The sequence below is a fragment of the Epinephelus lanceolatus genome, chromosome 12 (genome assembly GCF_041903045.1).
Source record: "Epinephelus lanceolatus isolate andai-2023 chromosome 12, ASM4190304v1, whole genome shotgun sequence".
NCBI lineage: Eukaryota > Metazoa > Chordata > Actinopteri > Perciformes > Serranidae > Epinephelus > Epinephelus lanceolatus.
This window is the reverse complement of record NC_135745.1, coordinates 31,955,994-31,971,907: the sequence shown is the minus strand read 5'-3', so window position 1 is coordinate 31,971,907 and position 15,914 is coordinate 31,955,994. Positions and strand designations below refer to the sequence as shown.

Here is a 15,914-nt window from a genome sequence, read left to right as displayed (position 1 = left end):
AGCTCAAAGGAGATATTATTAAAGTTTTGTCTTTATTAACACTTTTCACACATGGCACACACACCCCAGCCCCTCACCCCTGTTCTGCTCATTCATCTGTTTGTACAGCGTGTCCAGCTCTGGGCGAACAGCGATCACAGACAGGGCCCTGGGCCGGGGGTCAGAAAAGACTTCTCTACCCCAGACGTCAGGGCCAGAGGGGACAGAGAGGGAGTAGGAGACAGGGTCACTGTAAAGAGCTGGAGGAGAATGACAGGAAGTGACATAAACAGAATGTGAAGGAGGAGAAAAAGGGGTACTTTTGCAAGTCATATCCATCTGTGACTCCCATACCTCTGGGCGACTGACTGGTCAAACCCACAGGGGCTGAGCAACGCATGTTGGGACAGCTGCTGGAGGACTTGAGGAAGCCATGAGGAGGAGGGACAGATGGACGGACTGAAGGAGGGGAATGGAAAGTGAAAGGATAGAAGATGCATGTCATAGACAGGAAAGGTGAAAACACGAATAAACTTCAACAATACCGTCTTGTTCTGATCCGTGTCCTGGCTGCCGCAGCCGGTGCTCCTCCTGATATTCTCTGGCGTCTAAATCAGAACACAGCTCCAAGTCTTCAGTGGTTCTGTACTCATCGGACACCAAGGACGTTCTGTCTGATTGGTCGGTGGTCTCAGAGAGGGCGTGGCAGCTGGATGGGGTCTCTGGACGCTGCTGCAGCTTGGTGTGGAGGGACTCGATGATTTTATCTTTCTGCTGGAGCTCCTTACTCAGCCTACATGTGCACACAAGAGGATCCACCATTACATGTGCGTGTAGCGTGTTGGAGAACTACGGAGGCCGACAAGAAAACGTGAAAAAGCGAATGGCCCTGTCTAGAGTCAATGTTTGGTTTGTCCATTCTGGGCTACTGTAGAACAACATGGTGGACTCTGTGGAAGAACACCTGCTCCGTATGTAGATATAAACAGCTCATTCTAAGGTCACTAACACACAATAGCTCCTATTTTTCAGGTGATTATAAACTAATGAAAACATAGTTATTAATATTTTCTACAATTTCTGCCAATAAGTGCCCCTAAATCCTACACAGTGGACCTTTAAGGTAAGTATGCCTCTATGAAGTAATTCCCCTTACTGTTTCAGTTGCTGAAGCATGACCTCCCTGTTTCTCTCCAGCAGCATCCTGAGAAAATAAGTCTCTCTTGCTTGGCCTCGAGCCACAGAAAAAGACCACAGAGAGTTCCTGTATATGAAGCTGTCCTTAGAAATCATAGATTTCCACAGAGGAGCCATCACACCACCAGTCCAGTCCAGTTCAGGAAACAAATACAAAGTCCTTAATGTACTACAGGCTTTTGTCTCTGAAGATCAAGACTTCAATGTTCTAAATAATATCCGCATTCAGAAAGTCAATTCTAAAAGAAAACCTCCAAAGAAATCACAGTTTTTATAGATGCTGTTGTCAAAATAACAGAAATCTTTAAATAAGTGACTCAGTATAGATCCAACAGAAACAATCTAATCACAGTACGAACAACATCAGTGAAGGACTGTCACACTGAGCCTCTTAAACCCGGCTGCTAACCCTAACCCTGCACCTGCACCGTAAGTCTGTTCAGCTAAGGCAACTTAAGGGTAGATCCACGCTGAGGGCTCTGTGTATGGATTAACAGCTACCTTCTGTCTCCTCTCCACCACAGGGAGCCATGTGGTGCGCCACAGTGCATCACATGACAACTTAAGTAATCACCAGGACAGAATAAGTGCTGCACAAAGTGAGCTTATAACTTAAAGTGAGATCCACAGATCACGACACTGCAGAGTTTAAAGGAACACTTCACCCACAAAATCATAATTTGTCTTCTAATTACTGAACCTGGGTTAAGCTGAATTTATGGAGAAACTTTTTTCGCATGCCCCCACGGTGAATAAAGAATCCGAAAACTGAGAAAATTCTTGCTGAACTGGAGTCATAGGGGTCCACGCTTAACAACAGCAAACTTAACCATCTCTCACACAACTCGTGCATTTAAAACACTTCCTCATTGGAGTCGCGCGCCTGGGCAAGCACATGCTATACTTCATCTGAGTCTATCAAACTATCCAGTAGACTCAAATCAAAGCACTATATCAAGCTGACTTACCGTAAGGCGAGCAACTCATGGCCTGCTTTGTCATCATGGCTCTCTGCATGGTCGCCTACGGAAATAAAACAGAAAAGATGGAGCACAGGAGAGAGGAAATATCGTTAGAAATTACAGTGTGAGCCACAAGGATGAAAAACTGTAAGACACGAATTGTGTTGCTGTTCGATGGAAGATATGGAAAGATGTTGCTTACGTCCACTGATCTTGGCGACCACTCTTTGTGCCAGCGCAGAGTTCTGTGCCAGCTGCTCTCTGAAGCTCTGACCCATGTAGTAATCAATATCATTGGCCCGCAGCAGCTCCTCAAAGGCCTATAAGGTGCAGAGAATATTAGCAGGTATGAGGATGATAACTCAAAATGCAATTATCATTATATCATATCATTATCACATTTCTAACATGTAGAAATGTGATGGAATGCGGTTGAATGAGTAATTTAGTGAGTGCAGGGGGGTTGCAGTACCTTGGTGGTGTCACCCAGGTGCTGGGTGAGGATATGGCAGATTCCTTGCCCCTCTCTCATCCTCTGCCTCAGGTGGGACAGCTCACGAGCTTGTGCCTGGATCAGAGAGTTGTATTTCCTGTGAAGGGACCACAGTATTAATAGAGGGCTGTAAGTCAGATGACTAATCACGCTCATGTGCATCTGTTAACTGATTCTAGATTTAAAACAAGGTGCCTGCAGGTACACAGGGACAGGTTTATACTATTGTCTCTCTGTCTGTGTCGACTCACCCAGGCCAGGTGGCACATTTCCCCTCCTCTGCTTGGCCTTTGCCCTCCAGTCTGGAGCTCTTCAGCTGCGCCTCCAGTGACGCAACTCGTGCCATCAATTCTTGCAGCTCCCTGCTGGGCTTGCAGCCTGAGCGGATTCCCTGGGTGTCAGACATCCAGCCTTCATCCTCTTCCGCAGCACTGGGGGCTGGTGATGTCTCAAAGGCCCAGTTTACCTAGAAGGTGAGGATAAAATGTCAAAAAAATGTTATACAGTGCATCATTATTAACTTAAATTAACTTAAAAGTAGCTGGTTAATGTTGGGGCACCTTGCGTGGGGTTCGCTCCAGGCTGGAGGCGTAGTCGCTGGTGGTAGACAGGGAGCGGACACGCAGCTGCAGCCCACGTATCACCTTGTGACAGCGGGTCAGCTGCGAGCGGAGATCCTGTACCAGATGCTGGAGCGAGGCCGACTCATCCGCCATTTCATAAGCACCTCTGTTGCTGCTGCCAGTGTACCAGCTATGACCCACACCCTCATAGTCCTGTTGATGGGACAGTGACGTGCACATCTCCAGGTCGTCAAACTCTGAAGGAGCAGAGATGAAGAGACATACTGATGAGGATTAAAAAGTGTACAAAGAGTTGATATGAGGTTGTTACAATTTGAGAGAAATTTGTTTGTCACCTGGACTGCTGGCGTCTTCTCGCTCAGCTTCGTTCTCACTGCGACCACAAGTCTCATAACCCAGATCCTGGAGATCCACCTGCACCTGCTTACTGGCCTGCTGGACCGATGTCTCTGCTGCAGAGATACGAGGAAAAAAATGACTTGAATCTTGCATGCTAGTGTTTCTTTTTAAGTTGTTACATGTCTCTAATAACATGTCTGCATGTGCATGCTCCTGAGACTGACTCACTGAGCAGATCTCTGTAGTCCTTCAGTTGTTCAGCCTGAGCGTGCACCGTGGCCTCAGACACCATCAGCCTCTCCTGCAGCTCTCTGTTCTCCTGGTGGCTCAGAGCCAGATCGGAGCTGAGACGGGCCGCCTGCTCACGGAGACCTTCCTCTATATCCTGCCAGAGAACACTGCTGTCACCGGCAGGCTCCACCTCCTGCAACCAGCAGTGTTTAAGTAACTTTCATCATTTTAACATATGAGAACAATGTTGAGTTGACCTTCTTATTATCACGTATAACAGGACACTACCAGCAGTGAAGGCTCCATTCCTTTTATAAACAATCACAGGACTAAAAGAACAAAACACCCGTACATAGAGACTGCATATGGAGACCCGGTAATGAGACAAGGGGGCAGAGCCTGGAGGAAATGCTGCTCCAGCACAGTTAACTGAAATCTGCTTTGCATTTAGCAAAGACGGTGCTTTATTCACAGAGGTGGAACGTAACAAAGCACTTCTGCTACATTCATTTGCTGGCAGCAGTTTTTCCAAAATATAGTTTCACATGCAAGATGTATGACGAGCTTAAAAACACGATTCATTTTTAAATCACTCAATATAGAAGTTACTGCAACCTGGATTACTGACAATATATTTCTAACAGTTCAGTGCATTAATTATTCAAAACTATGTATTTTCTACAGGTTATAACAGAGGGGTGTTCATACATTTGAAAACACTCTAAGATTAATTTAAGCAGGATTAAAAGAAAATATTTAACGCCTCGGAGTTAAAATTGCTATAACAGATTTGCAGCAGCTTCATAAAATAATCTGAGATACATGTACATCATTCAAAGCTAAATTCCTATTTAAATATACAAAGTGTTACCGTGTCAGGCTGGTGTGTGTGATGATGGGACGTCAGACAGCGTGGCCTCTTGCAGTCTCTCTCCCCTCGCTCCTCGCTCAGACTAACACACGGATGACCTCGCTTCCCCACTGGCACTGGAGATGTTTCCTCCTCTTCATCTTCCTCCTCAATATCCTCCTCCTCCTCTTCCTCCTCGGACTCCTCGTCCTCTTCTTCTTCTTCCTCCTCCGGGTTCAGACCCCCGTGGCTCCTCTCTGGGTTTGTCCTCAGGCCCAACACTCCTGATCTGTGTCGGCTTTCTGTCAGAGCCTGGTTCTCCTGCTGCAGCCTCTGCAGTGCACTCCTGGCAGACGACGGAAAGAAAAGACAAAGGTGTCAGTTATATAAACTTCTCCTACAGCTCGGAGAGCCTATGGAAGCCTATTCAGATCAATGTGATGAAAAATAAAAAGATCCTGTGAGTCGTTATGATGAGAAACCTTCAAAAATAATGACTTAGTAGCTCAAAATAATAAGTTATTAAAATTTTTCATTATTTTGAGATACTAAATCCTTATTTTTTTTAAAAAAATATTAAGCCATTATGTTGAGATACTGAGTCATTATTTTATCCCAAAGGTGCTCTATTGGATTGAGATCTGGTGACTGTGGAGGCCATTGGAGTACAGTGAACTCATTGTCATGTTCAAGAAACCAGTTTGAGATGATTTGATCTTTGTGACATGGTGCGTTATCCTGCTGGAAGTAGCCATCAGAAGATGGGTACACTGTGGTCATAAAGGGATGGACACGGTCAGCAACAACACTCAGGTAGGCTGTGGTGTTTAAACCATGCTCAGTTGGTACTAAGGTGTGCCGAGAAAATATCCTCCATACCATTACACCACCAGCACCAGCCTGAACCGTTGATACAAGGCAGGATGGATCCATGCTTTCATGTTGTTTACACCAAATTCTGACCCTACCATCTGAATGTGGCAGCAGAAATCCAGACTCATCAGACCAGGCAACGTTTTTCCAATCTTCTATTGTCCAGTTTTGGTGAGCCTGTGTGAACTGTAGCCTCAGTTTCCTGTTGTTAGCTGACAGGAGTGGCACCTGGTGTGGTCTTCTGCTGCTGTAGCCCATCTGCTTCAAGGTTGGACGTGTTGTTGGTTCAGAGATGGTCTTCTGCAGACCTTGGTTGGAACCAGTGGTTATTTGACTTCCTGTTGCTTTTCTATCATCTTGAACCAGTCTGGCCATTCACGGAGTCGCTGTCTGTTTCATGTACCTCACGTTTACAGTGCTGGTAAATATGAATGATTTATGGTTTGTTGCTCGTGATTTCTGTAAAATCAACTGAATGGTTGAATTGCGGAGCTTCTAACCTTTCTAGGGATGTATAGCATGTCCATATTGACGAAAGTTGTAGCAGTCGTGGCGTTCCATAATCTTACACGTAAGTATCGGGGTGGGTGTCGAGGTAAAATTGGCTTCAATACCAGCAACATTAATAGTGAACAATTTTTTGCTCCATACATGCATTGATGTCCTCTCAGACAGTCAAAACTGACAGTTTCCAGAGGATCTCAGCGACAAATACGCACCTCATCTGAGTCACGGAGGTGTACCCATCCCTTTCAAGTTGTGACCTTATTTCTTCAAGCTGCGCTTCAAGTGTCTTCTTTGCTTCCTCAAGCTGCTTTACATCAGCTCTCTGGGACACCAGTGGCCCAGGTGCTCCTTCAGCTCCACAAGCCTGAGCAGAAGTCAGAAAAGAGCTGACGCTTGTTATTGTGCTACAAAGTAAAGGGTTTTCTCCAAGGTTTATATGAATCAGAGACCCATAAATCTGTGGTTACAAATGGCCTGAATTTAAAGGGATTAAACAATGAAACGTAAAAAGTATTTTACCTTAAGGGAAGCTAAACTCCTGGCCGTCACTTTATCATCATCATCCTCTATGCTGTCCGTGAACTCGTCACTGCTGCCGTCTTCATCGTCTCCCTCCTCCTCCTCGTCCTCTGTGCTGAGCTCTGGAAACACAACAACCATATAAGGACACTTGCTTTATTCCCTTTTTGTTTGTTTGTTTGTTAATCCTCTGTTATTCCTCCTCTTCTTTCTTTATCCCCGTCTCTCCCTCTTTAGCATCCCCTCTCTGTCCCATTCTTTCCAGAACTTTTTGTTCGCTGAATCACCTCTTTGGAAGTCATGAGACTAAAGGGAAATGTTATGTCATACAGTGCCTGCCAGCCAAAAACACACTCAAGGCAGCGCAGCCTGGTACAGGGAGTGTGTATGAGAGGCTGAGACAAATGTAACGGATCATTTATAGTCACTCACATGAAACTCAAACTCAAACTGAATCTGTATGCAGCATGTTTTTGTTGTGTGTTATTCAAGTTTTGTACACACACACACACACACACACACACACACACAGGTCGCAGAGGTTCAGAGGAAAGAGACTGGCAGGAACTTCAAAGGAAAATAGTTTTACAAAATAGGCCCTGATGATACAAAACAGACACACACACATGCTTCACATACACTGTGTAGCTGTAGATGTGCATCATGTGTATGGGTGTGTATCTATCCACAGTTAGCCCATACATTTTTGGGACTTATTATGGGATTACTTCATATAATCAGGGAAAGTTCAAAGGCACTTAATTACTACATATGTCTCCACCCTGAAAGGAGTATTTAATATATGAAACTTCTTTGTGCTGCAGGTGAGAGGGCACAAAGTTCATGGAGCACACTGCTGGGTTATTATATACTGAACAATGTGCTTTGTAAGCCGAACTGACTGAATGTGGGGCCCTGTTTATACACTGTGACACTACATATTGTCACCGCTCTCATTCTGGGAACATATAGAAAGGGACACTCCTTCAAACTGTGTGTTGTTGGGTGTGTTGGTGATTTAAAGATATACTATGCAGGATTTTCCTAACAAGTGTAAAAGTAATCCCTGTTGAACATCACCTATGGCCCACTAGAGGGGTGTGGTGGTGTATTTTTCTGCAGAGACTCTGCTTGTGTTTTCCTCTTATTCTCTGTGTTTGGGACATTTATAGGTGAGTCAGGTGAGGTCAGGGCTCTATAAAAAGGTGGCAACCAAGTGCCAGACTGTAAACAGCAGGCATCCAAGAGACACAGCGCTGACTCAGCGTAAATAAAAGCAGGCGAAATGCCAAAGAGAGTGAATCTGGGGTTGGCTTTTACCCTCATTTCTGCTAGTGAGCCTGTTTAAAAATAGTAACCAACATTTCTGCATAGTATACCTTTAAACTATTTTGGAATTCATGTTTTCTTTATTTGATATCAGGGATGTTGAGTAAAGGGCTCACATGAGCTTCCCTTATTTGGTGAATGTGGCAGTTTAGTGTAGGTATTACAGCAGAACAGCCATGCAAACATGAAAACCATGCCACAATATCATGCATGAGGGAGAACATGAAGGAGGAAACACTTATTTGAATTGGAAATGTCTGGCAGTACAAAGTATAGTGTATATCTATAAATAAAAGCTCAATTATCTACAGAAATCAGTTGACTATTTCAGAAGTTTTAACCATATTTTAACACATTTATACATTTGTTCTTACAGTTATAAAACTACATACTAGGTAAAAGTAGTAGAGTGAGGATGACAGAATTGTTCAGACTGTGGGTTGATTTCTGGGGAAAGAAGGAAAGTATATTCAGGACCAAGTGGGGGATATCAGGTTTGGGATATTCTTACGACAATTTCCCAATTAAACACAACAAACAGAAGTGCTTTTGACAAAAAGCCAGCACATTTTTATTTCTGTTGCATTAAAAATACAAAAAGAAGTGTTGACAAGGATTCCATCTCGGAGGCTAGATGAGAGATCAGGGCACAAATCCCAAGAAAATGTACTCTAGCTAATATAAATATTTAATGCGTACGTATAATTTCTGGCATTCACATCTCATGTGATTTATAGAGAGCACAATACAGACAGTAAAATTAACTGATTTTTTTTTCTTGCTTTCTTGATACAAAGCTGAACTTAGGTTCAACAAGCAGATCAACTAAAAACACATTATATTACCATAAAGGGACAGTTCACCCCAAAATCAAAAATACATGTTTTTCCTCTTACCTGTAGAGCTGTGTATCAGTCTAAATTGTTTGGGTGTGAGTTGGTGTCAGAGATATCGGCCCTAGAGATGTCTAGGAACTATGTTCTTTCTACCAAACTACACCCGCCAATCAAATCACAGCGCAGAAGGAAGCATGCATCTATTGCTAGCTTTGAGCACTACAAGCAGAGTGCCATCTAGTTTCATTATACTTAAGAGAAGGTAAACGATATCTCCAACATTTGGCAACTGACACCAAACAATCTAGACTGATAAATAGCACTACAGGTAAGAGGAAAAATATATATTTTAGATTTTGGGGTGAACTGTCCCTTAAAGTGTCTAACGCGGCTGAACTTATGTTTCATGCATATCTGTCGGACTATATTGTAACTGGTGTGGAGCAGGTTAACGTTTTAACTGTCTATGAAAGCAAGTCAAGGTTGAGCTGAACTGAAGGAAACTAGTCGGCCATCTTTTGGGATTTGCATCTTGGGCCTTAAGTTAGGTGTGCACATCCTGTCCACAAACAGATGATATAAAAACAAATGATGGATGGTGAGACGCTTCACTGTAAGGCATGAGCTTGAGTTTCTCCACAAGACGTAACTTCACTGTGACAGTAAGGCTGGAAGAGTGACATTGGTGAGAGACAGTACACAGAAATGGCAATACAGAACAATCGCACTGCAAAGCAATACGCAGGCCGTTTTCAGGAACGATACAAAAACATATTCACACCACACTCACAAATTAGATTAATAAATAAGACTCTGGGTTGCACGTTGCCACTTCATACCATTGAGGTTAATCTGAACAGGCTTCTGCTACTGTGAGTAGTGCTTGTGCTATCTGGATGAAGCTGCCTGAAGACTGACAGCCAGATTCTGATTCACGCTTAATTTTCCTGAATATAATCACTTTTTCCACATTTTTTTCCTCATAAAACTGACCATCAGTGGCTCCAGACAGCTCCATCTCACATAAAGAGTGTCACTCATCAGTGCTGTGGTTAGACAGAGCATCACAGAGCATTAGTGACAGTGCCCCCTGCAGCCCTGGAGGCTGGACCCTGCTCATCCCCACCTCCAAAGTCAGGCTGCCTTTTAGCTGCCCGTTCCAGCACCAGGGCCATGTTACGGGTCCTGGCCAGGACCTCCTCCAGCTGTCTGCGCAGTGCCTGAACTGAGTCTAGCTCGGTGTGGAGGGCCTGGATCTTCTCAGAGCTGAGGAAAAAGAAAATGGGTTTTAGATTTAGACCTGTAACTTGGGGTCCTGACACACCAAACCGACATTTGGCCGTCAATTCACTAGCATACAGAAAATATCCTTTGTCCTTTCAACACTGGCTAATGGCTAACTAGCATCTTCAATCCATCCTGTCAGTCTTCCAGTTTCCCATTTTTAATGCTGAATCCAGACTACTGCTGGTATGAAGAGTTGTTTCCTCTCATACAGGCACAGAACATGTGTCCAAGTTGGCTGTTGGCCACTAGTTCTTTGATGTCGGTTTGGTGTGTCTGGGCCTTCACTGTATTCACAGTAACCGTCCTGTTACAAGACCTGGGTGCAGCTTCCCTACCTGTCACTCCTGGTGTGAATGTGCGTGAGATTTTGGTATAATCTCTTCTCTGCCCTCAGGGCGTCATTCAGCTTGTTGTACTCTGACACAAGCTGCCCCAGCACACACTAGATCAGAGTGGAAGGCAGGGCAGAAGAGGAAGGAGAGACATAATAAATGCATGTTATTAAGCAGCACAAACAGCCAAATACTTTTCTTACTGGCTGAGAATGAAACAAAATCCTACTTGATGATCTGTGTTGTCCTTGGTGTCCTGCTGGTGAGCCAAAGATAAACGCAGAGCAGAGAGCTCCTTCTGCAGGGAGAGGGCACAAAGATATGACTCATGAGATTTACAAAAAGGATTGTTTTTATGCATCATCATAAAGTCCACACAGGTACCTGAGCCTCCCTCTCCTTCTTCAGTACCAGCTGCAGCTCCTCCTGGACAGCCCTCATCTCTGCCTCACTCTCTTTAGAAGATGGCTGCATCGCCTCCTCGTGGCTCTGCATCAGCTCCTGACGAAGGAAGTGTAAGTTAAGATCAGGTGTACAGGAGATGACTGAGGGAGACAGTCCAAGTGGAAATGAATGAGCGGGTACCTTGATGAAGGCTTCTTTCTCTTTGAGCAGACTCCTCAGATGCTCTGTCTCTCCTCCCATCTCTCTCTCCCTGTCCTGTTTCAGCTCAGACAGCTCTTGCTCCCTTGAGGACAGATGTCTGCGTAGCTCCTGCAGCTGGTTGGTCCGCTCACTAATCACAAGGGAGAGCCTGTAGGAGTAGTCCTGAGACAGAGACAGTGAAGAGGTTAAAAGCTTTATGTTGGGCACTATATAACTATGCATTTCAGTAACCATTAACCACACCTGTAGATACTGGTCTTTGGAGCTGAGAGTGTTCAGCATGTCCTGGACCTGCGCTTGGTGTTCATTAGACTGACGACTGCGGTCTGACAGCAGCTCCTGGAAGAGTTTTTCTTTCAGTGCCAGCCGAGCCTTCAACTCCTCTACAACCTCAGTGGGACCAGCCTGAACTCTGGCAACAAGGGCGGCTGTCAGATCCTGTACACACACACACCCACATAAACACACACACACACACATAACCACAGAACAACATACACCCAGAAAAGCCTGTTTCAGCACACCTGCTGTATTTGTGAAAGTGAAAACAAGCAGCTCAGGTCTGTCTACATAGACTGCTTTCCAAAGCTTTAAAAATACCACAGCAAACAATTGGAAGCCATGACAATAAAGGTAATAAATGAATGTGTGTGTGCTGGTGTATTACCTGTGCCTCCTGGCTGTGCGTCTGTAGAGCTGCCTGTAGCTGGTTGATGATGGTGTCTTTCTCCCTCAGGGTGTTTCTCTCCTTCTCCTCGCTCTGTTGCTTCAGCCACTGCAGGTTCCTGTAGGCCTCTGCCGCCTGCTCTAGCTCCAGCTCTTTGCCACGCACCATGGCATCCAGACTCTGACGATCACAATCACAGGTGTAACCACACAGAAAGGAAAATATAATACCCGGGGGTGAAGTAGTCCTTTAAATAGTGTAAAGTTGGTAGCAAAAAAATGCATACTCATTTTATATCAACACTATCTCTTTTGATTCAATAACGTTACTTTCTATAGGACAGTCTCCGTGTTCATAATAGAAGCTGGCGGGTCTGACATGTTTGTATTGTGTGTAGTGAGCGTACCGTGATGGTCTCCTCGTTGTTGGACAGGATGCAGCGGAGTCTCTCCAGGTCTCGCTCCTTCTCCCTGAGGGCCAGCTGCAGCCTCCTCACCTGGCCCTCGCGCTCCTCCACACAGCGGAACTTGTCGTCGATGGAGCGCTGCAGATGGCAGAGGGGGAGAAAATCACACCGCTGCTATTCTGGGCGCCCTGAACTGTGATATTCATCATGTCCTGAGAAGGTGTGCTGTAAGCTCATGTTCCTTTACACCACTTAAATCAAATGAGTCAGGGCATGAAATTAACATTGTTAGGGAGCACCACCATCATCTAAAACTGTGATCCTTTTAGGGTAAATGTTCCACTTCTGTACGGTCTGACTTAAAAAAGATGGTGAGGTTTTCTCTCCTATTTCTCCCTAACTATTCCCACCAAGATTTTTTTCTACGCTGGCTGTTAATTTTTTGCTGACCTACTGATTTAGGAGGAGTTTGCAATGCTGTCTACCACTGGCTCGTTTAACTGCTGCAAGATGCACACACTGGTTTTTCCCCTGCACTGAGTGTACACCACGGAGGTCTGTCGCATTAATCACACAGTATATGGTACACTTGGAACAGTAGCTAGGGTCGTCTCACTATTTCCACCAAGCTGACATTAATTTAAGTCCCTGGTGTGTATATACTGTAAATGTGTGTGTGTTTACCTCCAAAGCTCTGTCTCTGTCTTTAATACGCTCTCTCAGTTTCTCCAGCAGAGCATCTCTTGGTTTGGAGCTTCCTGTTGACTCCAGCATTTCTGAGTACTCCTACGGATACAAAGGTTTTTAGACAGGGTCAGAAGTGTGTGCATGTGCGTGCACCTAACTGCAACTGGCTTTGTGCAAGTTACCTTTAACTGCTGCTCCTTGTCCTGCAGAGAGCGTTTGAGCTGTGTGATGCTCCTGTCTTTTTCCTGCACCACAGTGTGTCTCTCTGCCTCGGCCTCCTTCAGAGCTGCTTCTTTAGCCTGGAGCTCAGTGCGAGTTTTGTGAAGGGCACAGCGCAGGTCCTGCGGCACGGAGACGAGAGGTTGTACACGCTGCACTCTTTATACTTCAAAGACTTTCTTTCGCACTCACACATTCACAAAGGCACTAACCTGGTTGTGCTTTTCAGTGACCTCCCTGTGCTGCTGCACCTCCTGTAGATCAGAGTTAAGTCTGTCCTTAAACCTCGACAGGTCATCTCCTTGCCTCTGGCTCTGTCTCAGACTCCTTTGGCTGGCCTCCAGCTCCAGACCAAGGGAGAACAGGGAGCTCTGCACCCCAACCAGCTCACCCTGCAGCTGGGCGAGCGTCAAGGACTCGCTGACCCCCTCCGGAGCCTAAAGATTGACCACAGACCAATATGTAATCAGCCTGGAGACAAGATTTCTACCTGTAAGGAATGATCCTGGATCAGGGTTTGCACCATGTCTCACCTTGTGTTGAGCAAGCTGATGGCGGTGGACCATTTCTCTCAGCTTACACAGTGTGGTGTTCTGCTCGTCCATCAGCCGGTACAGCTCCTGGGCCTTTAGGCAGAATAATCATGGGTATGAGTACCTTCTCAAATGCAGGTATCATCTCACACGGGTTGACAAACAAACACAAACACTCACCTCACTGTCTTTGGTGCTGATGGACTCTGTGAGACCCTGAATGGTCCTTTCCTGACTCTGAGCAGCCTGGCGGATTGAACGCAGCTCACACTCCATCTCATTCAGCTTCTCCTGCAGCTTCTAAAGATGGAAACAGGTAACACTGTTAACCTGCTGTCAGCTCTCAGATGTGAGTTTATTAAACAAATCTAACTGTAATGAGGCATACCATATTATTGGCCTCGCTCTCCTGGATCTTGGCCTGCAGGGATTGGACCTGGAGCTGGGCTTTCTGCAGCTCACTGACACACTGACCAGCTGCACACTCATACTGGTTCAGCTGACTCTGCTGCTCCTCGACGAGGCTCTGTGATAAAGAGAATAAGGTAAGATGTCAGGGTTTCAGGTTATATAACAACTCGCTGTGCATGTTTTTTGTGTCTAAGTGACTAATGGAGATAGCAAGATTTGAAAATGCTCCACTGAGAAAGAGTGCTGCAGGATGTGATGAAACAGGCTGCAATGAAACCACTCTACTACTAAAAGTGTTTGTTTTGCCACTAATAGACTCAGATTGTTATTCTAAGTGTCTGACAACATTATGGAGAGGATCCCTACAGAGAGAGAAGAAGTAAGAGCCGTTTTGTTTAACCAGAAACAACCCTGAAATTGCCATCATCAACCTCACCAGAGTCCATTTAAATAAACAGTAATTTAAGCAGGTGTAGAGCCAGCACATTTTCAAATCTAACTGGGTGAATTAAGGGTTTATTTCAACCAAACTAGAGTTGGTGATGGTTGGAACAGTGAACAGATGAATCAAGATGGTTTTTGTGAGTTTTATTTTGTTAAATAAAGTGGATTTTACAGAGCTAAAATTACTCTTTATTTGAATGGAGTCTGGTGGGTTTGGTGATAACAATTTTGTGGCTGTTTCTGGTTTGACAAAAAGCTAATAAAAAGCTTTTTCTCTAAGGGGATCCTTTCCATAATGATGTCAGACATTGAAAGTAATAATCTGTGCCTGTTGGTGGTAAAAACAAGCACTTTAGTGGATGTACATTGATGGCACAGCGCCCTGGCTCAATACTGGACCTATTTCAAAAACTGCTGTTCCCTTTAGTCACTTCGACACAAAACCCTGTGAAAATAGGGTCCAGGTTAAAAAATACAGCTCTCCCGACTGAATCCAGCAGCTGAATTATCTGTGAGGAGGATCTTTTGTTTCAAATTAATGAGAAATACAGAGGCTGCAGGCTACATAGCTTTCACAATGGATTGTGTAATATGCGTACAACATTCACAAACTCTGCTCATTCATGTGTGTACTTTGTAAAAAGCCATGACAGGGAAAGAGCCTCTGGAGCGGTGTGAGAGTGTCTGCATGCATGAGTTGGCACAAGTGAGCGTGCTGTAAGTGCCCTGTGCCACATTATCTTTACATAACCTTGTTTCCAAATTTCACTTGCCAGAGGAAGGATGCCATTACGACACACTTACTTTAACTCTGATACACCAAAATTGATTTGTGATCATGTAGCCGAGATTAAATTAACGCTTTCATTTTCTTATAGAAATGATTACATTAACATATCATAAATAGGGGTACTGTACTAGCCAACCAGAGCTGAGATGATAGGATGGTCTGACATTGCGTGGATCACTTTGCCTCAAGGGTTCTGAGTAAAAATAGGCCAGTAGTTGAGCCACTTTGTCTTAATGTCTCCCCACATGTAACCTACTTCAGTCAGCAGCCCCGGCCCTGAAGATCACACAGAGACAAATACTCACCCTGCAAATACTTTTGCTGAGAATTTCTGTTTGAGGAATTTAAGTATTGCACACTTGGCATAGTTGAGCAGAAAATCCTGTGCTGAAACATACCAGTTTGTGACTGGAAAAACTGGGAGACTCATTTGTGTGCAGGGTGTGTTCATGCTTTAGAGAATTTGGCAGCTGTGATTGAAGTCACTGTGGAGCCTTTGAAATCTTAATTTAAAACCTTTTAAGTATATTGGTTGTAGATATTTATACTTCAATGTCAAAATAACTGTGCTTTCACTAGATGCTTTCTTCTTTATTGACATGAGTCATGATCTCTTTGTGCGTGCTGACTCCCACGCACACAAACACTAGGTAATTAGGGCATGTTGAGTGTCACAGCTTACCCTCACCTGACTGCTCATGTAATGTATTCCCACACACAGGCAACTGAGTGCACACACACAAATATACACACACAGCACTGGAGCTCACATCCTCCTGGGTAAAAGCTTGTTGGAGAAGCTGCAGGCAGGATTTAAGTGACTGACAGTGGGA

The 15,914-nt window shown here is 44.7% G+C and overlaps 1 protein-coding gene across 10 annotated transcripts in view; it reads right to left on the bottom strand.

Annotated features, from left to right (window-relative positions):
• LOC117272025 (myomegalin) overlaps positions 1-15,914 on the bottom strand; it is a 62,529-nt gene that overhangs the window by 9,495 nt on the left and 37,120 nt on the right. For 8 of the 10 annotated variants that reach the window (XM_033650698.2, XM_078173266.1, XM_033650696.2 and 5 more), the window contains 27 exons: positions 13,825-13,962; positions 13,617-13,736; positions 13,437-13,529; positions 13,116-13,340; positions 12,867-13,025; positions 12,682-12,783; positions 11,998-12,135; positions 11,592-11,771; positions 11,168-11,362; positions 10,904-11,086; positions 10,703-10,819; positions 10,548-10,616; positions 10,322-10,428; positions 9,826-9,965; positions 6,535-6,656; positions 6,228-6,379; positions 4,657-4,981; positions 3,783-3,978; positions 3,551-3,667; positions 3,192-3,451; positions 2,883-3,097; positions 2,611-2,728; positions 2,341-2,458; positions 2,145-2,199; positions 525-772; positions 334-438; positions 78-239 (listed from right to left, as the gene is read on the bottom strand). In XM_033650698.2, the coding sequence (XP_033506589.2) occupies positions 78-239; positions 334-438; positions 525-772; positions 2,145-2,199; positions 2,341-2,458; positions 2,611-2,728; positions 2,883-3,097; positions 3,192-3,451; positions 3,551-3,667; positions 3,783-3,978; positions 4,657-4,981; positions 6,228-6,379; positions 6,535-6,656; positions 9,826-9,965; positions 10,322-10,428; positions 10,548-10,616; positions 10,703-10,819; positions 10,904-11,086; positions 11,168-11,362; positions 11,592-11,771; positions 11,998-12,135; positions 12,682-12,783; positions 12,867-13,025; positions 13,116-13,340; positions 13,437-13,529; positions 13,617-13,736; positions 13,825-13,962 (4,159 nt within the window). The remainder of the gene's footprint in view (positions 1-77; positions 240-333; positions 439-524; positions 773-2,144; positions 2,200-2,340; positions 2,459-2,610; positions 2,729-2,882; positions 3,098-3,191; positions 3,452-3,550; positions 3,668-3,782; positions 3,979-4,656; positions 4,982-6,227; positions 6,380-6,534; positions 6,657-9,825; positions 9,966-10,321; positions 10,429-10,547; positions 10,617-10,702; positions 10,820-10,903; positions 11,087-11,167; positions 11,363-11,591; positions 11,772-11,997; positions 12,136-12,681; positions 12,784-12,866; positions 13,026-13,115; positions 13,341-13,436; positions 13,530-13,616; positions 13,737-13,824; positions 13,963-15,914) is intronic. The other 2 variants (XM_033650697.2, XM_078173265.1) reach the window with 1 other exon arrangement.